Genomic DNA, 21,210 nt, shown 5'->3' with positions numbered 1-21,210 from the left:
TTGGTTTGTTTAGTAATGCGACCTGGCACAGCTGCGTATGGTATATGTGTTTAGGATAGGAACTGTGACGTCAGAGCGATTCAAAATGGCGGATGGTGTTTTGGCCCGTACGTGTCAGAAATTATGCCTTAGCTTTGCGTCTTCTTTATACACCACCCGCATAGCCTTCTAAATATTGTATTCGTTCAGTGCATTAGGACTTGATAGAGCCTCTATTTTTTTTACTATAGACTAGTTTTGTGACAGTGAATGTAATTGCAAAGAATTGTTTTGTGCAAAGCTTGGTTTGGAAGCTATATATCGCGTCGGGGTGCGTTTTTGGGCGAAGCCGGACGTGACTCGCAGCGATAAGGTGTGGTGGGAGATTTTCAGATTCCTTGCTTTAACAAATCCAATTAATTCACGACATTTGCATAGTGATTGGAGTGTTAACAGAATTTTCCTGATGTGTTGACTACAAAACCCCCTTGCATTCTATCTTCAACCTCCTGCATGGGCTAGGTGAAAATGTCACTCTTCAATTTTGGAAGAAAGGTCAAGAAGGTCCTCCACATTGGGGGGACCGGTGGTGAAGCCAAGAAAAAGAGATTCTACAACAACATCAAAATCAACATCAACCCTGAAGAAATCTGGGAGATTGTGAACGAGCTTGGAGATGGTGCTTTTGGGAAAGTGTACAAGGCCTTGCACCGGGAGAAGAAAATTTACGCTGCTGCTAAAATCTGCAAGCTTGAAGGAGAAAATGACCTCAACGATTTCATGGTCGAAATTGACATTCTCACAGAGTGCAGCCATTTTAATGTGGTTGGCATGCACGAGGCATACTATTGGGATGGCAAACTGTGGATGCTGATAGAGTACTGTGATGGAGGCGCCCTGGATTCAATCATGGTGGATCTCGACAAACCATTGACTGAGCCTCAAATTGCCTATGTTTGCCAACATATGGTCAGAGGACTCGAGTATCTACACAAAATGCACATCATTCATAGAGACTTGAAGGCGGGCAATGTTTTGCTGACCATTGATGGTGGAGTGAAGCTGGCTGATTTTGGTGTTTCTGCCAAGAACAAACACACTCTGCAGAAGCACGACACCTTCATTGGCACTCCCTATTGGATGGCACCTGAAGTGGTCTCGTGCGAAACATTCCGTGATAACCCTTACGACTACAAAGTAGATATCTGGTCTCTAGGTAACTATTAAACACCCAAGTTTTTCATTTTTATAAATCAATAAATGAATTTTTATTTTCCCTCAGGTGTCACCTTGATTGAATTGGCACAAATGGAACCGCCTAATCATGACTTGACTCCAATGAGAGTGCTTCTCAAGATCCAAAAGTCTGACCCACCCCGACTCGATTGTCCATCCCGGTGGTCGAGAGAGTTTAACGATTTCCTGTCCAAGTGCCTGGTAAAAGACCCGACACAACGGCCCACAGCTACGGAATTGCTTCGACATCCGTTCATTGCTTGTACTCTCGATTCGAAGAACATCAAGGACTTGCTGATCGAGTACAAGGCTGAAGTAGTCGAAGAAGAGGACGTTGATGTTGATGATACACATGCAACCGAATCCAACGATGGTGATACTATCTCAGTTCTTAGTGAAGCCGATAGCCGTAAAACTTCCGTCGTCACCCCTGATGGACCTCCTAAAAAGCATTTAAAAGGCCCTGCGCCGCCTCCGCCAGTCTTCCAATCGCCGGAACCCGTACCATCACCACCACCACCACAACAACAACCCCAGCCAGTATCTAGCCCGAGCAAACGTCCTGTATCCCCTGTATCTGATCCCACACCGCCACCTGATTATGAAGAGCCTCCTACAACTTCTCCAATCTATGACAATGTCGCCCAAAAACCTTCTACGCCTCCGCCCAGCGTCACGGTCACTGTAACTAGTCCAGTCGTCCAGGTCGGCCCGGACGCCAAGCCGCCAGCGACGCTACAGCAGACTGAACAATTGAGTATCAACTTTGACGGCTGCGAATCCTCGACGGATGATTCACTTCCCTACGAAACCCAAGCCAACCCACCTGTTGAGCGTTTCGTGAGCGTCGTCAACGTCACAGAGGACAAAGCAGAAACCGACGAGGAGAGTCAAATGATTGGCCAGAAACTTGACGAATCCGAAGTGCTCATCCTCAACACTTCGAGCGTCGTGTCCAATGGTGTCCCACTTGAAATTGAGTCGAAGAATGACGACAACAACGAAACCCCCCAAACAGTCAAGCCGGACGAACCGGAACAGCAAAGCAACGAAGCAGCGGACGAGCAAGGCGGCCGGCAAAACAATAACAACGCCGTTTTGGAATCCCGTAGCGATGTTTCTTGTAATTTGTCTCAGGTATCCAGCCTTTCACGATCCAGCTCTGGCAGCGACCGTAGCAGTTTGTCAGAAAGTCGAGAAGACACTTCCGTAATTCACACTTCCATCACTGTCGAAGGTGGGATCATTTATCTACTCCGCAAAATATTTGACTTTTTAAAATTAACATTTTTGAAGCAAATTTTCCAGGCACCACACAAGAAGCAACAGACGATGACTCTTTTGTCCAGTCGGATGTCGTGTCGTCGTCTGAAATTGTTCCGGCATTGCCGCCCAAGGAACGATCCCCACCCAAGGAAAGATCGCGATCACCGAGTCCCCAGATTGAGAAAACCGATCCAGTCAAAGAAGTCGAAGAGGAAGAAGAAGACGACGAGTCGATTCTGAGTCCCAACAGGAAGGTCAAGGGCGACGCAACGGGTGATTCCGGAACCGGAACGGGAGGAACCAGTATCCCCAGCACGCCTGATTCCGTCTTCCTCGAACGGACTCTGGATCGTTCCGATATCGAAAGCACATCCGGGTAAATAAAAGGATTGAAAACAATTAAATTTCAGCTTTTAACTTTTGTCTAACAACTTATTTTTCAGGACTGGAACGACGGGAAGCCGCAGTAGCCGGAAGAGCGATTCCGTCATTGACGTCGAAGACAACGAAGTAGTTTTGCGCTCCAAGCCGTCCTCTGGTCGTAGTTTGAGCACAGTCAGCAACGGCACGACGATCAATTCCGAAGCGGACACCACGTCTGAGCGTGAACCGACTCCAGTGCGGCGTGCTCCTCGGACGAAAGAAGAGATTGAATTGAGTAATCTAAAGAAGAAAACCCGTAAGCGAACACGACGTTTCGAAGTGGACGGTGTCGTCGTTACCACGACCACCAACAAGGTACACATTCCGATGGATTTTTTCGTTACTATTCTTCGCTCCTGCTTTTTTATTATCCTGCTGTCTCCTTTGGCTATGTAACACTTAACACACATGACCACCCTTGCTTGCTTATTTGTTTTTAAACTGGACGCTTCTCTTCAACTAACCCAAAATGCTCTCAGATGGCTAAGGTAGTAGCTAGGTTATCTGCTGATAAACGGCAACTAATTCATTCTATTGTTGGGGTTTGTCCAGGTATTCTACGCCGACGAAAACGACGGCCGCATCTACGACGAGCACTTGCTGAGGAAGCAGGAGCTTCGCGAACTGAAAATGCTCCAGAAAGCGGAGCAAAAGCAATTTCAAGACTTGACGATCAAAGCTCAAGTGGCCCGTGATCAACAGGAGAGACGCTTCGACCAGGAGACGACCAGTTTGTTGCGAGGATACGACACGGAGCTGGAGACGATGACCCGGTCGCAGAAGCAGCAAGTGGAACGTGCCGAACAGCAGCAGGATTCCGATCTTCGCATTTCGTCGAAGAAGATCCGCTCGGAGCAGGAACGCGAATTGAAACTGTTCCGCGAAGGATTGAAACAGGAAGTGAGGCTGTTGAAACAAGAGTCGGACCTGCTGCCCAAAGACCAGCGCAAGACGGCCTTCCGTATTAAACGCCAGCAGCAAGAAGTGGAGCAGTCGGACAGGGAGCGCTCCTTCCTGGACAGTTTGAATCAAAGCCACGAAATGTCGCTTCGTCGCCTGAGTGACGGCCACCGCGAGAAAATCGCTCTGCTGGAACGGCAGTTTTTGCAGCAGAAACAGCAGCTGCTCCGCTCCCGCGAGTCGGCCGTGTGGGAACTGGAAGAACGGCAGCTGCACGAACGCCACCAACTGGCCAGGAGGCAACTCAAGGAGATATTTTTCCTTCAACGGCATCAAATGCTTGTCCGTCACGAGAAAGAACTGGAACAAATCCGACGGTTCCAAACCCGCAAAGAGGTTCGTTATTTTTTAAAATTTCCAAATGATTGGTGGAAGTAACGGATGTAATTTGTCGTTGCAGGAGGATCTTTTGAAGCGACAGGCGATCGAAAGGCGGGCGCTACCTAAGCGGATCCGAGTGGAAATGAAAGCCCGTGAAATGATGTTTAGAGAATCGATGCGCATCTCAGTCAACGCCGCAAGTTTACCCAGCGGATTGGCTTCCCTGGCTGGTGCCCTGAACTTCCCCGATACTCCGGATAACGAGCGCGATAAATTGCGCAAGTTCCAGGAGCAGGAGAAGAAGCGCTACAAAGCCGAAGAGCAGCGCTGCGAGTTGAAACATCGCCGGCAGTTGGAAGAACTTCGTGCAGCAGCCGATTCTTCCGTCAAAGGTAAAATTGTTGAATCGATTATTTCAAATTGCCATTCACTCTTTAATGCGCCTCATTGTTGTTCAACAGAATTGGAGCAACTGCAGAACGAGAAGCGCAAAATGTTGATGGAACACGAAACGATGAAACTCAAATCGCAGGATGACGAGTACCAGTCGGAATTGCGCGAATGGCGGGCCAAGTTGAAGCCCCGCAAGCAGAAGCTGGAAGATGATTTCGCTTTGCAACTGGAAGATCAGGAGAAATTTTACGGCCATTACCTGGCCCAGGCGATACCACCGTTGTCTCCGCACGAGCTGACACCTGATACGGAATCCTCACATCATTCTCGACGACACAGCTCTCAGCGAAGCACGAGCTCGAGCGTTTCCTCCGTCTCGGCAGACGGCTCGTAAATTATCAAAGCTTCTTATAAAAACTGTTTATTCATCCCACCCCCCTTTACCCGAAATACCTAGAGTTACGCGACAGTTTTTGCCCACCATCCCCACACACACACACACTTTAAAAGCCAGTTTTTTCGCTCTATCCAAATTTTTTTTTTTCCTTTTTTTAAAACTAAATTTAATTTAAAAGAAAACCTTTCAGCTCAACGATTCATCACCCCTTCCCCTCCCTCCACTATAATTTACAGATGAAAATAATAATAATAATTCTAAAGGGTGTGACTTTTTGATTCCTAGTTTCGTGGGAAATGGGCTAGCTCTTCTATCGATGCCCAACATACACAACAAACGACACATGCAATAAGAAATATAATGACCTAGTTAATAACGTACTAACAAATACATTTTCGTCTTTTTTTGTTTTTGCAATTCGGGTCGAGCCACGAGAAAAATAAGAATTAACTTTGTGATTCATTCAACGCAAATTGAAAAAAAAAAAAATAATAATTATCTAACTTTTAACGTTTTTCTTTTTGTTTGCGTCCACAGAGTCATACAAAGGTATCAAAGTTGAACTGGATTTTTTCTCTTTTTTTCATTTTGTGTTTATTCTATTAAAAACAAATATTTTTTTCCTTTTCATTTTGTCCTTTTTTATTTTGTCCCCTCTCAAGTGAAAAAATGTGCATGTTGCTTAGGAACTATATAACTTGAATTTTCCCCTCTTTCCAGGGCTGACTAATATAAACTTGCTTTGTCTTAAAAAAAACATATTTCTATCCTCCCCCCAAATCTTTCCCTTGCTGATTCCTCTTTAATCTTCGTCCGTGTGCCTTTTCTATTGTACAGTAGGATATGTCGGCGCTCTGCTATATTAAACGGCTTTCAATCTATATTAACTTTGTACAGCATAGAAACCCAAGTTTATAGTATCAAGTGAGAAAATTGTCCATTGTGTCCAATGAACGTGTTTCTATTTTAGAACGCTATTTTCCCGAAGGCGATTTTTAATAAGTTTCCAAACGGAAGTAATTTCTGGAAGCTTTTTTTTTTCTCACCTGAAATTTGAAACAAAATGAATAGGGGGCCTTAGGGCGTCTTTTAAAAAATAAGCGATTTATTAATACACACCGGAAGAATTTTAGTTGAGTAATTCTACCTGAATTCCTTGGAGAATGACGTCGATTATTACGTGAAAAGATATCAGATTATTTTCTTTTGATGCGATGCATTTTTGAAATTGGCACTTTGTGACGCGGAGTTGCCAGGTTCAAATTACCAGACAGGTTTCAAATTATTTTGTAATCTCAAATTCCTAAAATCAGCTGAAATTGATCAATTAAATTCTAAAATTCACGGTTAATTTAAAATTAATCTAAAATTCGAGTTATTAATTTGATCAAATTTAATCTAATAAAAAACTGCTGAGTTTTGACATGAGCACCCGAGGGCTTGAAAAAGTGGGGGATGGTTAAAACCGCACGTCTCATTTGTCAATCTGATTTCTTTGATCCCTGGTGCGAGTTTTGGCAATCATTCACACATCGACGTCTGTCAAAGTCACATGTTTTCATTTTAGACGAGGTTGTCATCTCATTTTTATCCTGTCATTTGCTGTCAAACGAAAAATGACGTACCAACAGTGGAATCACCAGCATCATTACCAGGTAAATTACACATTTTACTTAGTTTTGCATAGTGGTGTGTAATTGTGTTTGAAATATGATTAAAATCAAAAGGCTGTACCAGAATCAAGGCCTTTGCTTATGCAGCCATGGCAGCACGAGTTTGGTTGTCCTGTGCCCAGACCACGTTCTTTTTCATTGGGTAGTCGACCAACTGGCCAAGAGTTGTTGCAAGTCTCAACCAAACGAATGTACGACACATCCCCGCAGATCATTCTGCCAGTCGATTCGAACCAAAACTATTGTTACAGCAGCAACAACAATCGTACGAGCGATTTCAAATCTAAACGCCATTCAAGGAAATGTGGTTGGGCACTTGTTTTCATTTTATTACTGGCCAGCGGTTTGTCTGTTTTGGCATGGTGGAAACTTCGCCGATCAATTGTTTTAGATCAAGAGAAAGATTATCCTCCTGTACCTGCCCAGCAACATTATCAACCACCACCACCTCCTCCTGTTCCTCAGCAGCAGCAGCAGCAGCAATCGGCTTACCATCCGTTACCACCTCCACCAGCGGCTCTGGTTCCCCCCGGCACCCAGCAACAGTATTATATGCCTCAACAACCGACTGGATGGCAACAGCCCCAACAACAACAACAACAGCAGCATTATCAGCACGTTCCTCCTGTTCCTGTCGAAGCCCAGCGAAACTACCAGCCGCAACAGTATCAACAACAACAGTACAATAATCCGCAACACAGCTATCCGCAACAATATCAACAACCCCATTACGGTCAGCCACCGCAGATTAATCCGCACCACGCCCAACACTACGCCAATCACCAACCGGTAATTGAATTAAGAGATTAAAAGTAAATTCTGGTTTTATTTTAAAAAGGATTTTGTATCGATTTTTTGTTGTTGTTGCTATAGGATGTAGCCCATCACCAAGGTGAACAGGTTCCTCGAAAGTCTTGGATGATGGAGCACGTAGAAAATCCTGTAGCTCAAAATGAAATGCGGCATCAACAACAACAATTTCAGCCCCAACAGCCTCAGCAGATTCATCAACAGCCTCAACAACAATCTCAGCAATCATCGCCTCCTCCACCACCTCCACCACCACCTCACGTTCATCATCAACAACAACAACAACCACCACCGATGATGGAACCGGTGCTGAGTCGTCAAGAGGAGCGGGCCAAAGCCAGAAACCAGGCGAGGACGATGAACCCCAAAAAGAATTCGTCCAAAGTTCAAGACGACGACATTTGGGAGGTATGTCTATAATTTATTCGTGTTGCAATCCGATTAGAATGAAAGTTATTTTCAATAGCAGGAAAAGAAGGTGGAAAACGATGAAATTGCCGTAGAGATTCCATTAAAGTTACGACTAGAACCGGCCCTGTTTTCGTTCACAGAGTCAGTTCTAGGAAACGATGGCACAGTTTTTATTACGTCATTCGAAGATGACGAGGATGTCACAGTTGAAGTGATTGAAGAAGCTTAAACAGCTACTATAAATGTGTATTATTCTGCATGATGTGTAAATTTTGTAAATTTCTTTTTTTATTTATCGAGATACTAGTTTTATGCAATTCAATTAAGATAATTTATTTCTGAAAAGAGTTTTTTAAAATAAGAGAATCAATAATACACGCATAATTAAATAAGGAAATACCTTTTTAAAAAATCAATTGTCGTTGCGAGCTTGAAAATCGACCGCTAGGTGGCTTCGCCACGCCGCCAGGGGAGACAAGAAAAACAGGGGGCTTTGTGTTCCCTTCCCCTTTCTCATGCAGCACACACACACACACACAAGCCGTGTTTTACTTTCTACGCAGTTGAGTTTCATATATCGTCTAGAAGATTCGTCGTTTACATCTCGTCTCTCTTTTGTCCAAAAGTTCATTTTTTTCACCCCCAAAGACTTGGAAGCACAAACCCGTAAACTGTCGAGTGTGTATTGTATCTAAAACGTTGACTTTGTCTTCCTTCTTGTATTGCGTATTTCCATAACTGTTTAAACGAGATTTGGTTAGGTAATCTTTGTGTTTTTGAACCGACAACGTGGTGACGTCGTTCGTGTCGTGCTTCAAAACAAAACTGATATAAAACTGAAACCGATCTCACGTAATCAGTTTCCATTGAACGCACGCTAGTCTCTCTCCTGCGTCCCTTTTCACAACCCACGCGCTCGAGTCGTCTTTTTGTTTTGTTGCCATCAGGGAAAAGAAAAGCAAAATGGATCTTTATTCAGAAGTAGCCGACGTACCAATCGATGATGTCGAAGCAGCTGTCGAAAAGGTGGAAGAAGGGGACGGCACGCCTGCTGCAGGATCAGCTTCGGCCGTTGATGAACGAATTACACGACGAGCTAAACGACCGTCAAAGTATCTCGTCAAACATCTCAGCAAGGAAGGAAGCAGCAGCCCAAATGCTGGTCAAAACGGTGGAGCCGAAGGAACGTCACTTATCGTCAACGGGATTCGAACGGCTAAAAATCTTCGACGACCCAGAAATGGCTACGGACGAGGACTTCCCAAAAAAGGTAAATCATTTCAATTCATTTCTTTTGGTTTTATTGGGTCAATTATTGTGTTATTTTCGTTCTGTTTTCTTTTGGCAAAGTCAACCTGTTTTCCACCATTTTTGTTCTTATTTGACTTATCGTTTTCCCTTCCTCTCGTCTATTTACCCAAAGATGGTGGACTGGAAAAAAGGGGGGAAGAATCTCGTGGCTACTATATCAAAGAAAAGATGCGCCCTTGACTTTGACCTTGGCAAAAGGGGGGCTGTTACGTCGTGCTTTAAATTATATGTGTGTGAAAAATATGGTTAAATAAAAGAAACGTTTTTTCTTTCTTTAGGCGGAGCCGGAGGCAAGGGCGTTTGGGGTAAGCCAGGTATCGAGCTGGATGTTCCCGAAGTGATGGATGAAAAGGACCCCAATTACGATTCCGATTCTTTGGACAATGGCGACGTGACGATCGAGACCATCGTGCCTCAATTATCGCACGCCGAGATTAACAAACACTTGGAGCCTATCATCCTGGAATACTATTCACATGGCGACACGAAAGAGGTTTGTGTTTGTTTGCGATTGGATAACAAGTTCCTCTCAGCTGTCACAACGTGTTCGCTGTTTTCCATTGGTAACTTTTGTTTTGGTCACTAGGTGGCGTTGGCTTTGGAAGACTACAATTTCGGTGAAAATCGCTACCTGATTGCTGTGGTTGCCATCGAGTTGGCGATGGACCACAAGCCGTCCAATCGTGAAATGACATCCGTCCTGCTCTCCGATCTCTACCAGCATTACTTGACCGAGCGGGAGATGGAGAAAGCGCTGGATCAATTGCTGCGCAATTTGCCCGATCTCGTTCTAGACACTCCAGATGCGCCCACTATCCTGGGCAATTACATCGCCCGCTCCGTCGCCGACGACACGCTGGCTCCCCGTTTCCTGCAGAATTATCAAGGCAAAGTCGAATGCGATCTGGCCAAGTAAGAAATTCATTTGCCCATTCGATTGCATTTAGAGTTTAAACCTAAAACACTTGAATTGCATCGTTAGGCTTGCTCTGGCCAGAGCGGACGTTTTGCTTTCAATGAAGCATGGAATGACTCGTTTGGACAATGTTTGGGGTGTAGGTGGAGGCCTGCGCCCAGTGGCATCATTGGTCCGTTCCATGGGACTCTTGTTGCAAGAGTATTTAACATCCGACGATACACTGGAGGCGGCCCGATGCCTCAAAGAATTGGAAGTGCCCCATTTCCATCACGAACTCGTCTACGAAGCCGTCGTGCTTGCACTGGAGGCTGCCAACGAAGAAACGGAGAATTCCATGGTTAAACTGCTCAAATCCTTTTACGACAGCACTATCGTAACTCCGGATCAGATGAAAAATGTAATTTTACTATTTTCCTGCTCATTTCCATATCAACAAATGCTAATATTTGAATGTGGTTTTATTTAGGGAATTTATCGCGTCTTGGATGATCTGGACGACATTTGCCTGGACGTCCCAAATGCGGCATTGTACCTGGAACGATTGGGCGGTAAGTGTAAAACTGCCGGACTGATTGACGAAGCCATGTTGCAAAAGTGCAATGCCGCTAGGGGACGCAAGCGTTTCGTCTCCGAAGGTGATGGTGGCCGCTTCAAAGACTAAAAATATGCAAATTATCAAGTCTTTTTTTGTCGTGCGGTTCCACCAAAAAACCAAATCCAGAATGAAGAGAAATAAGAGAATGGGTCAAGTGTTGAGTGTTTTAAGAAGATATACAATAACCGAAATGATTTGGTTACTACATAAACCCACCACCACCTCCCTCTCACTCTTGTTACGACCCTCACCCTAAAAGACACCGTTCTCCAAAATTTTTGTTTTTCCCTCTCAACTTTTCTGTTTGCGGGTGTCAAATCCCGGCAAGAAAAGAATTAATGGAATGTTTATCTTTTTTTTTTATTTACTCAAAGATTACATGTAAAGGTTTGGAAGTTAAATAAACCAGATGTTTTGATCTTTCAAATTGATTTTTGTATTTTTCTCTCAACACCTGTTTTTGTTGGAAATAAGAGAAGAACTTTAATAACATTGTACAAACCGCGGGAAGTTTTTTTCTCTAATCTTTTTTATTAGTTTACAAAGATGGCTAATATTTCTTTATATAATCATCAAACCACACCTAATTTGATTGCCCTGGGTTGCTTATAAGTTTTCAAACTTTGCCGACCATCTCCTTCATCAATGTTGTGCCCAACTGAGCTGGACTTCGAGTAACAACAACACCAGCCTGTCAAGTTACAAATTTAGAAGTTTAAACATATTTACTCTTGGCGTTAAATTTTGTTAACTTACTCGTTCAAGAGCCATAATCTTATCCTGAGCACCGCCTTTGCCACCAGAAATAATGGCACCAGCGTGACCCATGCGTCGGCCAGGAGGAGCTGTCAAGCCAGCAATAAATGACACTACTGGTTTCCTGTTGTCACCCTGCAAAAATTGAATAAAAATTGTAAGGAATTCGTTCATTTGGGAGTAAACAGATAGTAAATATACCGAATTGTGTTGAGTTAGGTACTCGGCAGCTCGTTCTTCAGCTCCACCACCAATCTCGCCGATAAGAATAATTCCCTTGGTTTCTGGGTCATTAAGAAACACTTCCAAACAGTCAATGAAATTGGTGCCGTTGAAAGGATCACCACCAATGCCAACGCAGAGAGTTTGACCTAGACCCACCTGTGAGTTGAACGCAGACAAGTTCATTAGTAACAAACGATTGGATGAATAGGAAAATGGTGCAATTTACCTGAGTAGTTTGATGAACAGCCTCGTAGGTCAAAGTGCCTGAACGTGAAACGATGCCAACACATCCTTGTTGGTGGATGTGACCAGGCATGATACCAATCTTGCACTAAAAGTTGGTTGTTGATAAATAGTTGTAGCACAAGTTTAGTATAATGAAACAAGGTTAACAGAGATATTACCTTGCCAGGAGCGATGATTCCAGGGCAATTGGGACCAATCAAACGGGACTTGTTCTGCCTCATAAGGCGATGCTTGACCTTAACCATGTCTTGTTGGGGGATGCCTTCTGTGATGCAGACAATTAAAGGAATTTCAGCATCCATGGCCTCCATGATTGCTTTTGCTGCTCCAGGAGGAGGCACATAGATGACTGTAGCATCTGGTTGCACTGCTTCTTTAGCCTGTTTAGATTTAAAACTTTTAGCCATTTTATGATTTGTTGGAATGAAGGATTTGAGATTTACTTCTAGAACGGTGTTGAAAATGGGTACACCGAGATGGACTTTGCCTCCCTTTCCTGGGGAAACTCCACCAACCATGTTGGTGCCATAGTCAATGGCCTGCTTGCTGTGAAAGGTTCCTTGTTTTCCCGTGAATCCCTGGCAAAGGACTCGGGTTGATTTGGTCAATTTCATTTGATGTCTAGTTGACGAATAGCACCACCTGACACCGACATTTGGCGGCCTCACAGATACTATAATGACAATAATGGTTTAGAATAAAACGAATCATAGATACATACCTTAAAAATAATTAACCAAACATTTAAAATCAAAATATTTAATTACCCAAGAAAGGGGATAAAACTCGAGCAGCAGCGGCCATGTTTCGTGAATTTTGGTGTGGGATCACAGTCAACACAAGTTTAGTAATGAAAGCAACATTGTAAATTTTTTAATGAAAATACCGCATTTTACATTATTAATTAATTATACACTTTTATTTCAGTTTATTTAAAACTTAATTCTTTATTAATTTAATAATAATTTGAGTTTTTTCAACAAAAAATAGTTTGAACGATCGGATTTGACAAAATGGCAACGTCTAGCTCGCTTTCAAACTCTTTTTCAAAGCTAACTGGCTTTTTGCTTTCTGCTGCCGGAACTCCCTCCTAATTTTACTCTCAGTCACCTCGATTAGATGACCGTTGCATAAAGTGCGCCATAGTCTTTGTTCGATTTTAATTAAAATTGCAAGGGTAGTGCTCAGATTATGAGCGAAGTGAAACGCAGAGAAATGAGAGATAAAAATCAAAATATCCAAGTCTTCGTCCGAATTCGGTAAGGGCGTTTATTTTTCTAACTGTCTTTTTGCAACTCAACATAACGTTATTTTTTTTGTGGAAATTTCCTAGGCCTGTTAGCTCGCAAGAGAAAGCAGCCCGTTCACCCATTGTGGTTGAAACTCAAGCTGGCAACAATAAAGAAGTGCAGGTGGTTGAGAAGAGTTCGCTAACAAAATCTTTCAGCTTTGATCGGGTCTTTGGGAGCAATTCAAAGCAAGTGGATGTCTATAAAGTTGTTGCCGCTCCATTGGTGGACGAAGTGCTGGCAGGCTATAACTGCACTGTATTTGCATATGGGCAGACGGGGACAGGCAAAACTTTCACCATGGAGGGTGAAAGGCATGACGAATTGTCATCTTCATGGGAAAATGTAAGTTTTTCGAAAACAGAACTTGTTCATGGTTAAGACTTTGTTTTAAATTTTGGTTTGTTAACTCTTTTAGGACCCTTATTCTGGAATCATTCCTAGAACGCTGTCACATCTGTTTGATGAATTGAGGATTCAAGAAGTTGAGTGTACAGTTCGTGTTTCATTTATTGAAATTTATAATGAAGACATCTACGATTTGCTGTCTGGAACTGATGACACTACCAAACTTCGGTGAGTCATTCATTACATTATTTTAACAATTTTGTGACCGTTTAGTAAAAACACATTTGTCTTTCAATTTGTTAAAGCTTGTATGATGACACAACCAAGAAGGGCTCAGTCATTATCCAAGGCATGGAGGAGGTAACTGTGCACAACAAAAATGAAGTGAGTTTTTCCTGATTTCTATTGTCTTCCATTCCAACATTTTAAGGCTGCGTTAAGTCCTTTGTTTACCATCTGTTATTTCATGGTTATTTATCTTACAGGTTTACAGTATTTTGGCTAAAGGCTCGCTCAAGCGTCAAACAGCAGCCACGCTAATGAATGCCCATTCGAGTCGCTCGCATACCATCTTCTCCATCACTGTTCACATCAAGGAGAACACCGACGACGGCGAGGAGCTTATGAAGATTGGCAAACTGAACCTGGTCGATTTGGCCGGGAGTGAGAACATTGGTCGTTCTGGGGCCGTTGAACGCCGAGCTCGTGAAGCTGGCAATATCAATCAATCGTTGCTGACACTTGGTCGTGTTATCACTTCCCTCGTCGAGCGTGCTCCACACATCCCATACAGGTATATAATTTAAACGGAATGATTCGACCGCGCCCAATGGCCACAAAAATGGATGCGTCATTCAACGCGTTAATAACGTTAAAATGGAAATGTTTCTCTCTTCTCTTGGAATCATTTAGAGAATCGAAACTGACACGCTTGCTTCAGGACTCTCTGGGCGGCCGAACTAAAACGTCTATCATCGCTACCATCTCGCCAGCGGCCGCCAACCTGGAGGAGACTCTATCAACCCTCGACTACGCCCACCGAGCCAAGAACATCACCAACCGACCCGAGGTCAATCAGAAGCTCACGAAAAAGGCCCTACTCAAGGTAATCATCGCATACTTGAGAGTGCGCGGAATCCTATCAGCTTTCTCCTCCGCCCTCATCTGACTTGTCTCGAAATATCCTGGCCGGTGTTAACGACCTATCCCACACTACTTACTGTCGCTGCTTGGCTTGACTAATGACATGGGCCTTTCCACACACGCAACCATTTGTATTTAAAGTTGGTGGTGGTGGTGGATGTTATTAGGAGTCCGTCTAGAGCAGTTTAGGTATCGTCCCTTACCAAAAGAGAGAGAAAAGACCACACAATCAAATGCTGAGTCATTCCTATTTTCCCTTCGAGATTCCAAAGTTATTTTTTCTCACTGGAAGGAACCGAATAGGAAAGAAATCGATTTTTTGTTGTTTTTCTTTTGGGGTTCCTGGGATGGGTCTGCATGGGGTGTTTATGGGAGAAGGAGGAGGAGGAGAAGTCGGGACAGATAGTCGGTCCCGCCCGCGGGTAAAAGGTGGAGTGTCTACAGAGGAAAGGTGGGGTATTCTTAGGCCAGAAAGGGCACGCGGACCGACTGACTGGGCGTCTGTTGTTGGCACTTGTTTTTAACAAGGAGGGAGAAATAGTTGAAAAGTCCCCCCAACCTCCTCCCACCCATTAAGCTCCTAAAAAAGTTAAACCGTCCGAGCAGATTCGGTTGGAGAGTTGGGGATATTATTTTTCAATTTGCGTGGTGGACCGGTGGGGGGTATGGGGGGGTTATGGACCTATTACTTGCAAAAACTGTTCGTGCCAATTTTGGGGTTCCTGATTCGCTCTCCTCTCTCTCTCTGGATGTTTAAAAAAAGATTGTTTTGTAGTTTTGTTTGCTGTTTTTCGTCGAAAGAGTTTGTTGGAGTCCCGAGGATTAGACCGGGCACACGTCAGTGGAGAGACCTCCGCCCCTGTCAAGGTTACAATGCAAATTAGCCGCGATATAAATACCCTTTTTGTCTTGCTGTGAGGGAGTGAGTCTGTGTGTGTGGACGTCGTGTGTGTGTGTGTTGTGAGTAGGCCGTTCGGGTCGTGTGGTGTCTGGTGGGGATTTTAGTTTTGTTTTTGAACTTGGCGCTTAAAAAATTGAGATGTATCCATCTCTTTTTATTTCTTTTCGATGGGCGTGTGTGATTAAGTTCCTTATTTGACTGGTTTATTCTTGTGTACACTATCGCCGTTTAAATTATCAGGGATATTTAAGGGACTTTTTTAATATTTTTTTTTCTATCTCTCTCACTCTCCTGGGGCGGTCCCTTTTTTGTTTTTTTAACTTGTAGCTCCTTTTTTAACAAGAGGGTGGAGGGGGGATTAACTAACTGTTGAGGGGCTAGAACTTTGGGATCCTTTCCAGCCCGTGATGGATTGAAATTTGTCCGAGGGCCAGGTGCTGCGCTGCGCTTTTTTCTCTTTTTTTCTCCTTTGTGCGTCTTTTTGATGATCTTTCAATCTTGGCACATTCTTCGTCTTAGATAAAAAGTGGAGAAAGAAGAAGAAAAAATGGACGTTTGAATTGGAAATGAAAGGGAAGGACTTTTTTCTTTCGCTCGCCGAGCTGCTAAAAGGCGATTATTAAACGATCGGTTGTTTGACTAACTCTTGAAAAGATGAATGGGGATCGGTGATCGGGGAACGAGGTGGGCCTAAAGGTATTTTGACTGTCCCAAGTATTTATTTGATTGGTTAGGAGAAACGAGGGGAGAGAAAAGAAAATAAAAGTTTTTCTTGGACGAATGCCCATCGTCGTACTACACATTACTCGTGCCTAGTCTAATTTTGTGTGAGTTGTCGTCCGCACCGGGGGTATAGACGAGAGGAGATGGGGGGGTTCGGATTGTTGTTTTTTTCTTTCTGTTTTTTTGTTTTCTTCTTCGACCGAACTGAAAAACTCCCACGTAGGAGAGAAGAGAAACGCTAGAGAGAGAGAGAAAAAGTCAGCATGTCGAGAGTATAACCTCCCCTCATCAGCGTGAGATAGGGTCCATTTCAGTGCTCCCGACCGTCGTGAAAGGATGTGACTCTCGCTCGCTCTCTCTGCCGTGCTGGTGCTCCTTTTTTTTCCTCCCTCTCGCCGAGACAGGATTTTCTCGTGTGTTGTTGTTGTTGTTGTTTTTCCCTTCTTCATTGGGAGACCCCAGTTGTATAATTGATCGCTCGGTGTTTGTCTGGTGAGAGCGGTGTGCGCCTGTGAATGACTGAGTGCGTGTGAAATGAAGGGGGGGACTCTTGTTGTCGTAGTTTGGGTCGATTGACGGAATCAACCAAACGGCCAAAGTAAAAGACTCGAAACCGGAAATCGAAGTGGACGACAAAAAATAGGAAAACTTGTGAGTGAGGCGGCCCGTGTGGTTGATGGGGAGAGTGAGATTGCCGGGCTGCGGCGGTGGCGGCAGCGGTGGAACGGCGACTCTATGGCTGCCCGCCCTGCTCCTTCTGCTCTTGTTGACGGTCGGCGTCCTTGTCGGGACTTTTGCCCTTTTTTACCGGGTAAGTTGTCGTCCATCTCATTGTCTTGTCCAGTCGATTGTTTTCGACACCTGCCCGTTCGTTGTTGTTGGTCTTTTGCGTCGTCACGGACGAGACTTGTGTTGTTTCTCACCTTTATGTCTACTCCCTTATTTAGCCTTTCGATTGAACCAGTCGCGATAAAGATGAGGTTTTTTTTTCTGGAAGGGAGCTACCTTACGGATGATGTGGGCGAGACCCCCCTTCTCTCTCTCTCCGTCTCTCCATTGGTGCCTTCTAGTACCTCTGAGGGCCTTTTCTCTTCTTCCTTTCATATGAAAACGTCAAAGATTTACGAGCTCACGCCGGTTTTTCTCCTTGCCCGAGCTAAGCAGCTTTCGTAGGAGAGAGGCTTGATGCGATGCTGTGAACGAATCGCGCCAAATAAGGGGATAGAGCCGCTAGGAAAAATGGTTTGCCCTCTTTGTATCATATGTAACAACAACAACAGCAACAACATGATGGAGAAGAGATCATTTCCCATGCCAGCGGCCTTCATCTTTTTATTGGCCCTCTCTTACAAATGATTATTCTCCGGCTGATGAATGTCGAGGAAAGTGGCCAGCCAGCCGCATTTCGTCGGCTTGTTTTTTTTTCTTTTTTTTCTCCCCCCTAGATCTAAAAAGATGAGGTCGTAAACGGATACAAACGAGAGGGAAGCAACAACAACCAAAAGGAGGGAAATTAGAATAAAATTTGACTTTATTGACCGCTTGTCACTTTGGCGGCCCACGCGACAGAGCCCATGCTGCTGCTGCTGCCAGCCGAGACAGAGAAAAAAGAGATGGATATGATTATTCCGATTCCAAGGTCTTTTGGGAATGGATGCCGTGGTTTCGAATGTATGGACAGATGATGGAAAACGCAGTTGGTTTTTCGCTTTTTTTTTTTCCTTCTTCTGTCTTCCTTCCTTCCGCCGCAAAGAAAACGAATAAGAGACAAAAGAGGGGGAAGACGGACTAACTAACTCACTAACATTCCGGACCCTTAGTTTGTCTGCCTGCCTGCCCTGTGTGTGTGTGTGTGTGTAACTTGTTGACCATATTGGTCCGTGTGTGTGGGAGAGTTTGGGGATGGCTAAATTCATCATAATCATCTTTTGTGTCGAATTGTTGCGCCTGCGTAGGAGTACACGGAGGAGATCGAGAGGTTGCGCCGGGACCTGCTAGCCGCCCGCGAGAAGAACGGCGTCTACATGGCGCAGGAGAATTATGAGCAAATCACTCGCGAGATTGAATTGCAGCGCAAGGAGATTGTCGAGAAGCTGGAACAGATCAAGGCCATGGAGGAGGAACAGACTCGCAAGGAGGAATCCTGCCAGCAGCTGCAAGGACTCTATGACGAGCAGCAGACCGTCCTACACGTAAGTGGCAATCTCTTTCTTCCCCCGCACGTTTTTTTTTATTTAAATTTTAAAGCGAAATTGATTTTTGATTGACGGGGACTACTTTGCAGGCCACGGCGGAGGAGCTCAACAGCACCAAACACAATCTGTCGATGACTCGATCCAAGCTGAAGCAGACCAGACGCCAGCGTGACGAAAAGGGACACGTTGTCCTTCACCAGACTCGCACCGAGCAGCAACTGGGCATCCAAGCCCGTGAATTGCTCAAAGTCGCTGACGTCTCGACGGATCACGTAGACAAACTTCACTCGAAGCTGGATCGTAAACGGTAAACACTTCGAATGCTGCTCTAAATGCTGGAATTTCCATTTGATTCTCTAAAACATTTGAAACATTTTTTTTTCGTGGGGTGAAACAGGTCGGTCGAGAAGGAGAATGAGCGGATCAACCAAGAATTCCGTCAGAGTTTCGCCCAAAACGTGGGCCGCATGGAGGACAGCCTGGAGAATTTCGTCAAGGATCACACCAAATTCCTGGGCGATCTGTCTGGCAGTTATGGAACGATCATGGCCAAGCAGAGCCGCGATCTGAGCGTCTTGAGCGAATTGATGTCGTCGCTGGTCAAGTCGCAGTCGCAGTTCGCCGAGGGCCAGCGCAAGGCCGCCACCGACAGCACACACAGCACTCAGGAATTCACGAAATCCTTCCTGGGCACGACGAGGACCCAGGTCAACGCCCAGGTGGCCAATCAGAATCAGTTTCTCGTGGACAATTTCTTGCCCAAGTTCCAGACGGTGGCCAAGGCCCTGCAGGAGCAAGGTCAGGCGGTCCAGCAGCTCCAGCGCTCGATGACGGAGGATCTCCAGCAGCAGGCGGATTTGGTGAACGTTCTGTTGACGGATCAAAAGGACGGCATGAACCGGTTGAGGCAGGTGGCCCAGCAGTGGGACCAGCAGACGGAGTCGCATCTGCGCCGGATCAGCGAGCAGCAGACGCTGTCCAGCCAATCGCTGAGTGAATTCGACGCCGAGAGCAACAAGCAAATGCAGATGATCATCAACCTGGTCAACTCTGTCCAGCAGACGCGCGAGAATTTCAAGAGCCGCATCAACGACACGAGCAGCGAAGTATCTAACGCGGTCCAGATGGCCCAGCAGGAGCGCAGCAATTTCTACCACGTCGTCGAGACGACGGCCAACGACTTTGTCAACAAGGGCAAGGATCTCCGCAGCCAGTTGGAGACGGCCCGCTCGACTCTGTTGCAGACGGCGACGGCCTCGCTGGAGAAGGGCGTCGGCCGGATGCAGGACTCGTCCAAGACGTGCGCCGTCATCGAGGGCGACGTTTCCAGTCACGTGACGGCCTCGCAGGCCGCCTGGCAGGAGCTCTACAGCGCCCAGGAGACGGATTTGCGCAAACACTCTGATCACTTGAACGGGGCCCTGCTGAGCCACGCCCACTTGACGACCGAGTCGCTCCACTCGCTCCACGTTGCCGCCCAGACTCAGGAGGCTCTGCTGGAGGAGCAGCGAGCCGACATGGTGACGACGGTCCGCGAGAGACGCGACGACTTGGAGGCCCACACCTCGTCGATGAGCGATTGGAGCTCGCTCCTCTCGACCGAGATCCGCCAGCGCAACAACGACGTGGTCAAATTCATCGTCGAAGATATGCGTCAAGATGTCGCCACAGGTCGGTTGATTTTCCACCAGGATCGTGTTTTTTCTTTTGTGTCTAATAAAATGTTGAGGTTTTAATTGGATCGAAAACATCTTTCCACAGGACAAACGCCGCAGAGGAGAGAATTTGGATTCCCGAGATTCTTGGCCTCGACTTCTCCCCACGAGCGGATCATCGAGAGATTCCACGAGGAGAGGGGGCCTTACAACACGGACGAGGAAGACGACGACGCTGCGGAATTCTCGCAGCTCAGCCGCCGTCACACGGTCAACGAGGCTAGCGGCAAAGCCACGACCTCTTCGACGGCCATGATTCACCGCTCGGCGTCTATGAACGATTTGGCCAATCCTGACAAATCTGCAGCGGCAGGATCGGCTTCTTCAGCCTCGGCGTCTTCCAGCCACGGTGGATCTTCTTTGCTGCCTCAACCGAATCACCGGGCCAGCACTGGTGGAGAGTCTCACGCGAATCTGGGTTTTCATCGCGCTCTCTCCGTCGAAGGATCGCTCAACACCAGCGGCAAGGATAACAAAGAAAATTTCGCCGTTCCCCAAGATCCCCTTCCGGTGGGAGCGGCATCAGGCGGAAGCAAGAAAATTCAACGACAGCAATCCGGACCACAGTCTGGCCGTAAAATCCTCAACTCTCAAAATACCAAAAGTTCTTAAATTTAAAAAAATCCTACGAAAGAAAAACAAAGAAAAGGTACAGACGAACGACTTTGGCGGAAATGCGGCAGCAATTATTGCCGCACGAACACGAAATAATAATAATTCATTGATTTAATTTTACGAATAATTTTTTATTTTATTTCAAGGAAAAACTGCTAATGTTTAATTTGGAAAGCAAAGCCAGTTCTGATAAATACCCTTACAAAAATACGAACAACTATTTCAAATTTTTTTACAATCTCTCTCTATTTTCTATCTGTCTCTGTCTATCTCACTCTTTTCTCGCATCTTTTGGTCATCAACACTTTTTACAGGAATGTTTTTTGAGAGCCTCAAAATATTGTCTATTTGTGGTAGTTT

At 45.3% G+C, this 21,210-nt stretch overlaps 6 protein-coding genes across 8 annotated transcripts in view; 5 read left to right on the top strand and 1 right to left on the bottom strand.

The window, feature by feature from the left end:
- The window catches only part of LOC124326368 (speckle-type POZ protein-like), a 315,941-nt gene that overhangs the window by 286,035 nt on the left and 8,696 nt on the right, over positions 1 to 21,210 (top strand). The gene's annotated exons all lie outside the window — the stretch shown is intronic.
- Positions 47 to 5,856, top strand: LOC124326039 (serine/threonine-protein kinase 10-like). Of its 2 annotated transcripts, XM_046784612.1 has the most exons (8): positions 47 to 352; positions 418 to 1,195; positions 1,262 to 2,452; positions 2,512 to 2,857; positions 2,925 to 3,219; positions 3,457 to 4,200; positions 4,265 to 4,577; positions 4,647 to 5,856. In XM_046784612.1, the coding sequence occupies exons 2-8, from the start codon at positions 508 to 510 to the stop codon at positions 4,970 to 4,972; spliced, it is 3,903 nt and encodes a 1,300-aa protein (XP_046640568.1). In that variant the 5' UTR covers positions 47 to 352; positions 418 to 507; the 3' UTR covers positions 4,973 to 5,856. The 2 variants fall into 2 exon arrangements, with proteins under 2 accessions (XP_046640568.1, XP_046640569.1); XM_046784613.1 differs by having other exon boundaries at positions 48 to 1,195; positions 2,524 to 2,857.
- Positions 6,467 to 8,266, top strand: LOC124326215 (adenylate cyclase, terminal-differentiation specific-like). Of its 2 annotated transcripts, none has more exons than XM_046784929.1 (4): positions 6,467 to 6,630; positions 6,703 to 7,437; positions 7,522 to 7,866; positions 7,928 to 8,266. In XM_046784929.1, the coding sequence occupies exons 1-4, from the start codon at positions 6,592 to 6,594 to the stop codon at positions 8,096 to 8,098; spliced, it is 1,290 nt and encodes a 429-aa protein (XP_046640885.1). In that variant the 5' UTR covers positions 6,467 to 6,591; the 3' UTR covers positions 8,099 to 8,266. The 2 variants fall into 2 exon arrangements, with proteins under 2 accessions (XP_046640885.1, XP_046640884.1); XM_046784928.1 differs by having other exon boundaries at positions 6,468 to 6,630; positions 7,925 to 8,266.
- On the top strand, positions 8,423 to 11,121 carry LOC124326194 (programmed cell death protein 4-like). The gene is made up of 5 exons (XM_046784896.1): positions 8,423 to 9,139; positions 9,459 to 9,673; positions 9,767 to 10,092; positions 10,163 to 10,496; positions 10,566 to 11,121. The coding sequence occupies exons 1-5, from the start codon at positions 8,833 to 8,835 to the stop codon at positions 10,758 to 10,760; spliced, it is 1,377 nt and encodes a 458-aa protein (XP_046640852.1). The 5' UTR covers positions 8,423 to 8,832; the 3' UTR covers positions 10,761 to 11,121.
- LOC124326356 (succinate--CoA ligase [ADP/GDP-forming] subunit alpha, mitochondrial-like) lies at positions 11,107 to 12,794 on the bottom strand. Its single transcript, XM_046785120.1, has 7 exons — positions 12,689 to 12,794; positions 12,365 to 12,594; positions 12,080 to 12,301; positions 11,902 to 12,006; positions 11,652 to 11,831; positions 11,451 to 11,585; positions 11,107 to 11,385 (listed from the first exon to the last, which is right to left on the bottom strand). Exons 1-7 carry the CDS (start codon positions 12,723 to 12,725, stop codon positions 11,311 to 11,313), a joined length of 984 nt encoding a protein of 327 aa, XP_046641076.1. The 5' UTR covers positions 12,726 to 12,794; the 3' UTR covers positions 11,107 to 11,310.
- LOC124326045 (kinesin-like protein Klp61F) lies at positions 12,973 to 20,996 on the top strand. The gene is made up of 10 exons (XM_046784627.1): positions 12,973 to 13,180; positions 13,255 to 13,555; positions 13,629 to 13,786; positions 13,864 to 13,942; positions 14,044 to 14,351; positions 14,471 to 14,663; positions 18,281 to 18,517; positions 18,610 to 18,827; positions 18,918 to 20,191; positions 20,282 to 20,996. Exons 1-10 carry the CDS (start codon positions 13,113 to 13,115, stop codon positions 20,845 to 20,847), a joined length of 3,402 nt encoding a protein of 1,133 aa, XP_046640583.1. The 5' UTR covers positions 12,973 to 13,112; the 3' UTR covers positions 20,848 to 20,996.

Source organism: Daphnia pulicaria, chromosome 2, assembly GCF_021234035.1.
Source record: "Daphnia pulicaria isolate SC F1-1A chromosome 2, SC_F0-13Bv2, whole genome shotgun sequence".
NCBI lineage: Eukaryota > Metazoa > Arthropoda > Branchiopoda > Diplostraca > Daphniidae > Daphnia > Daphnia pulicaria.
The sequence above is the reverse complement of the archived record's forward strand: the minus strand, read 5'-3'. Positions and strand labels throughout refer to the sequence as shown.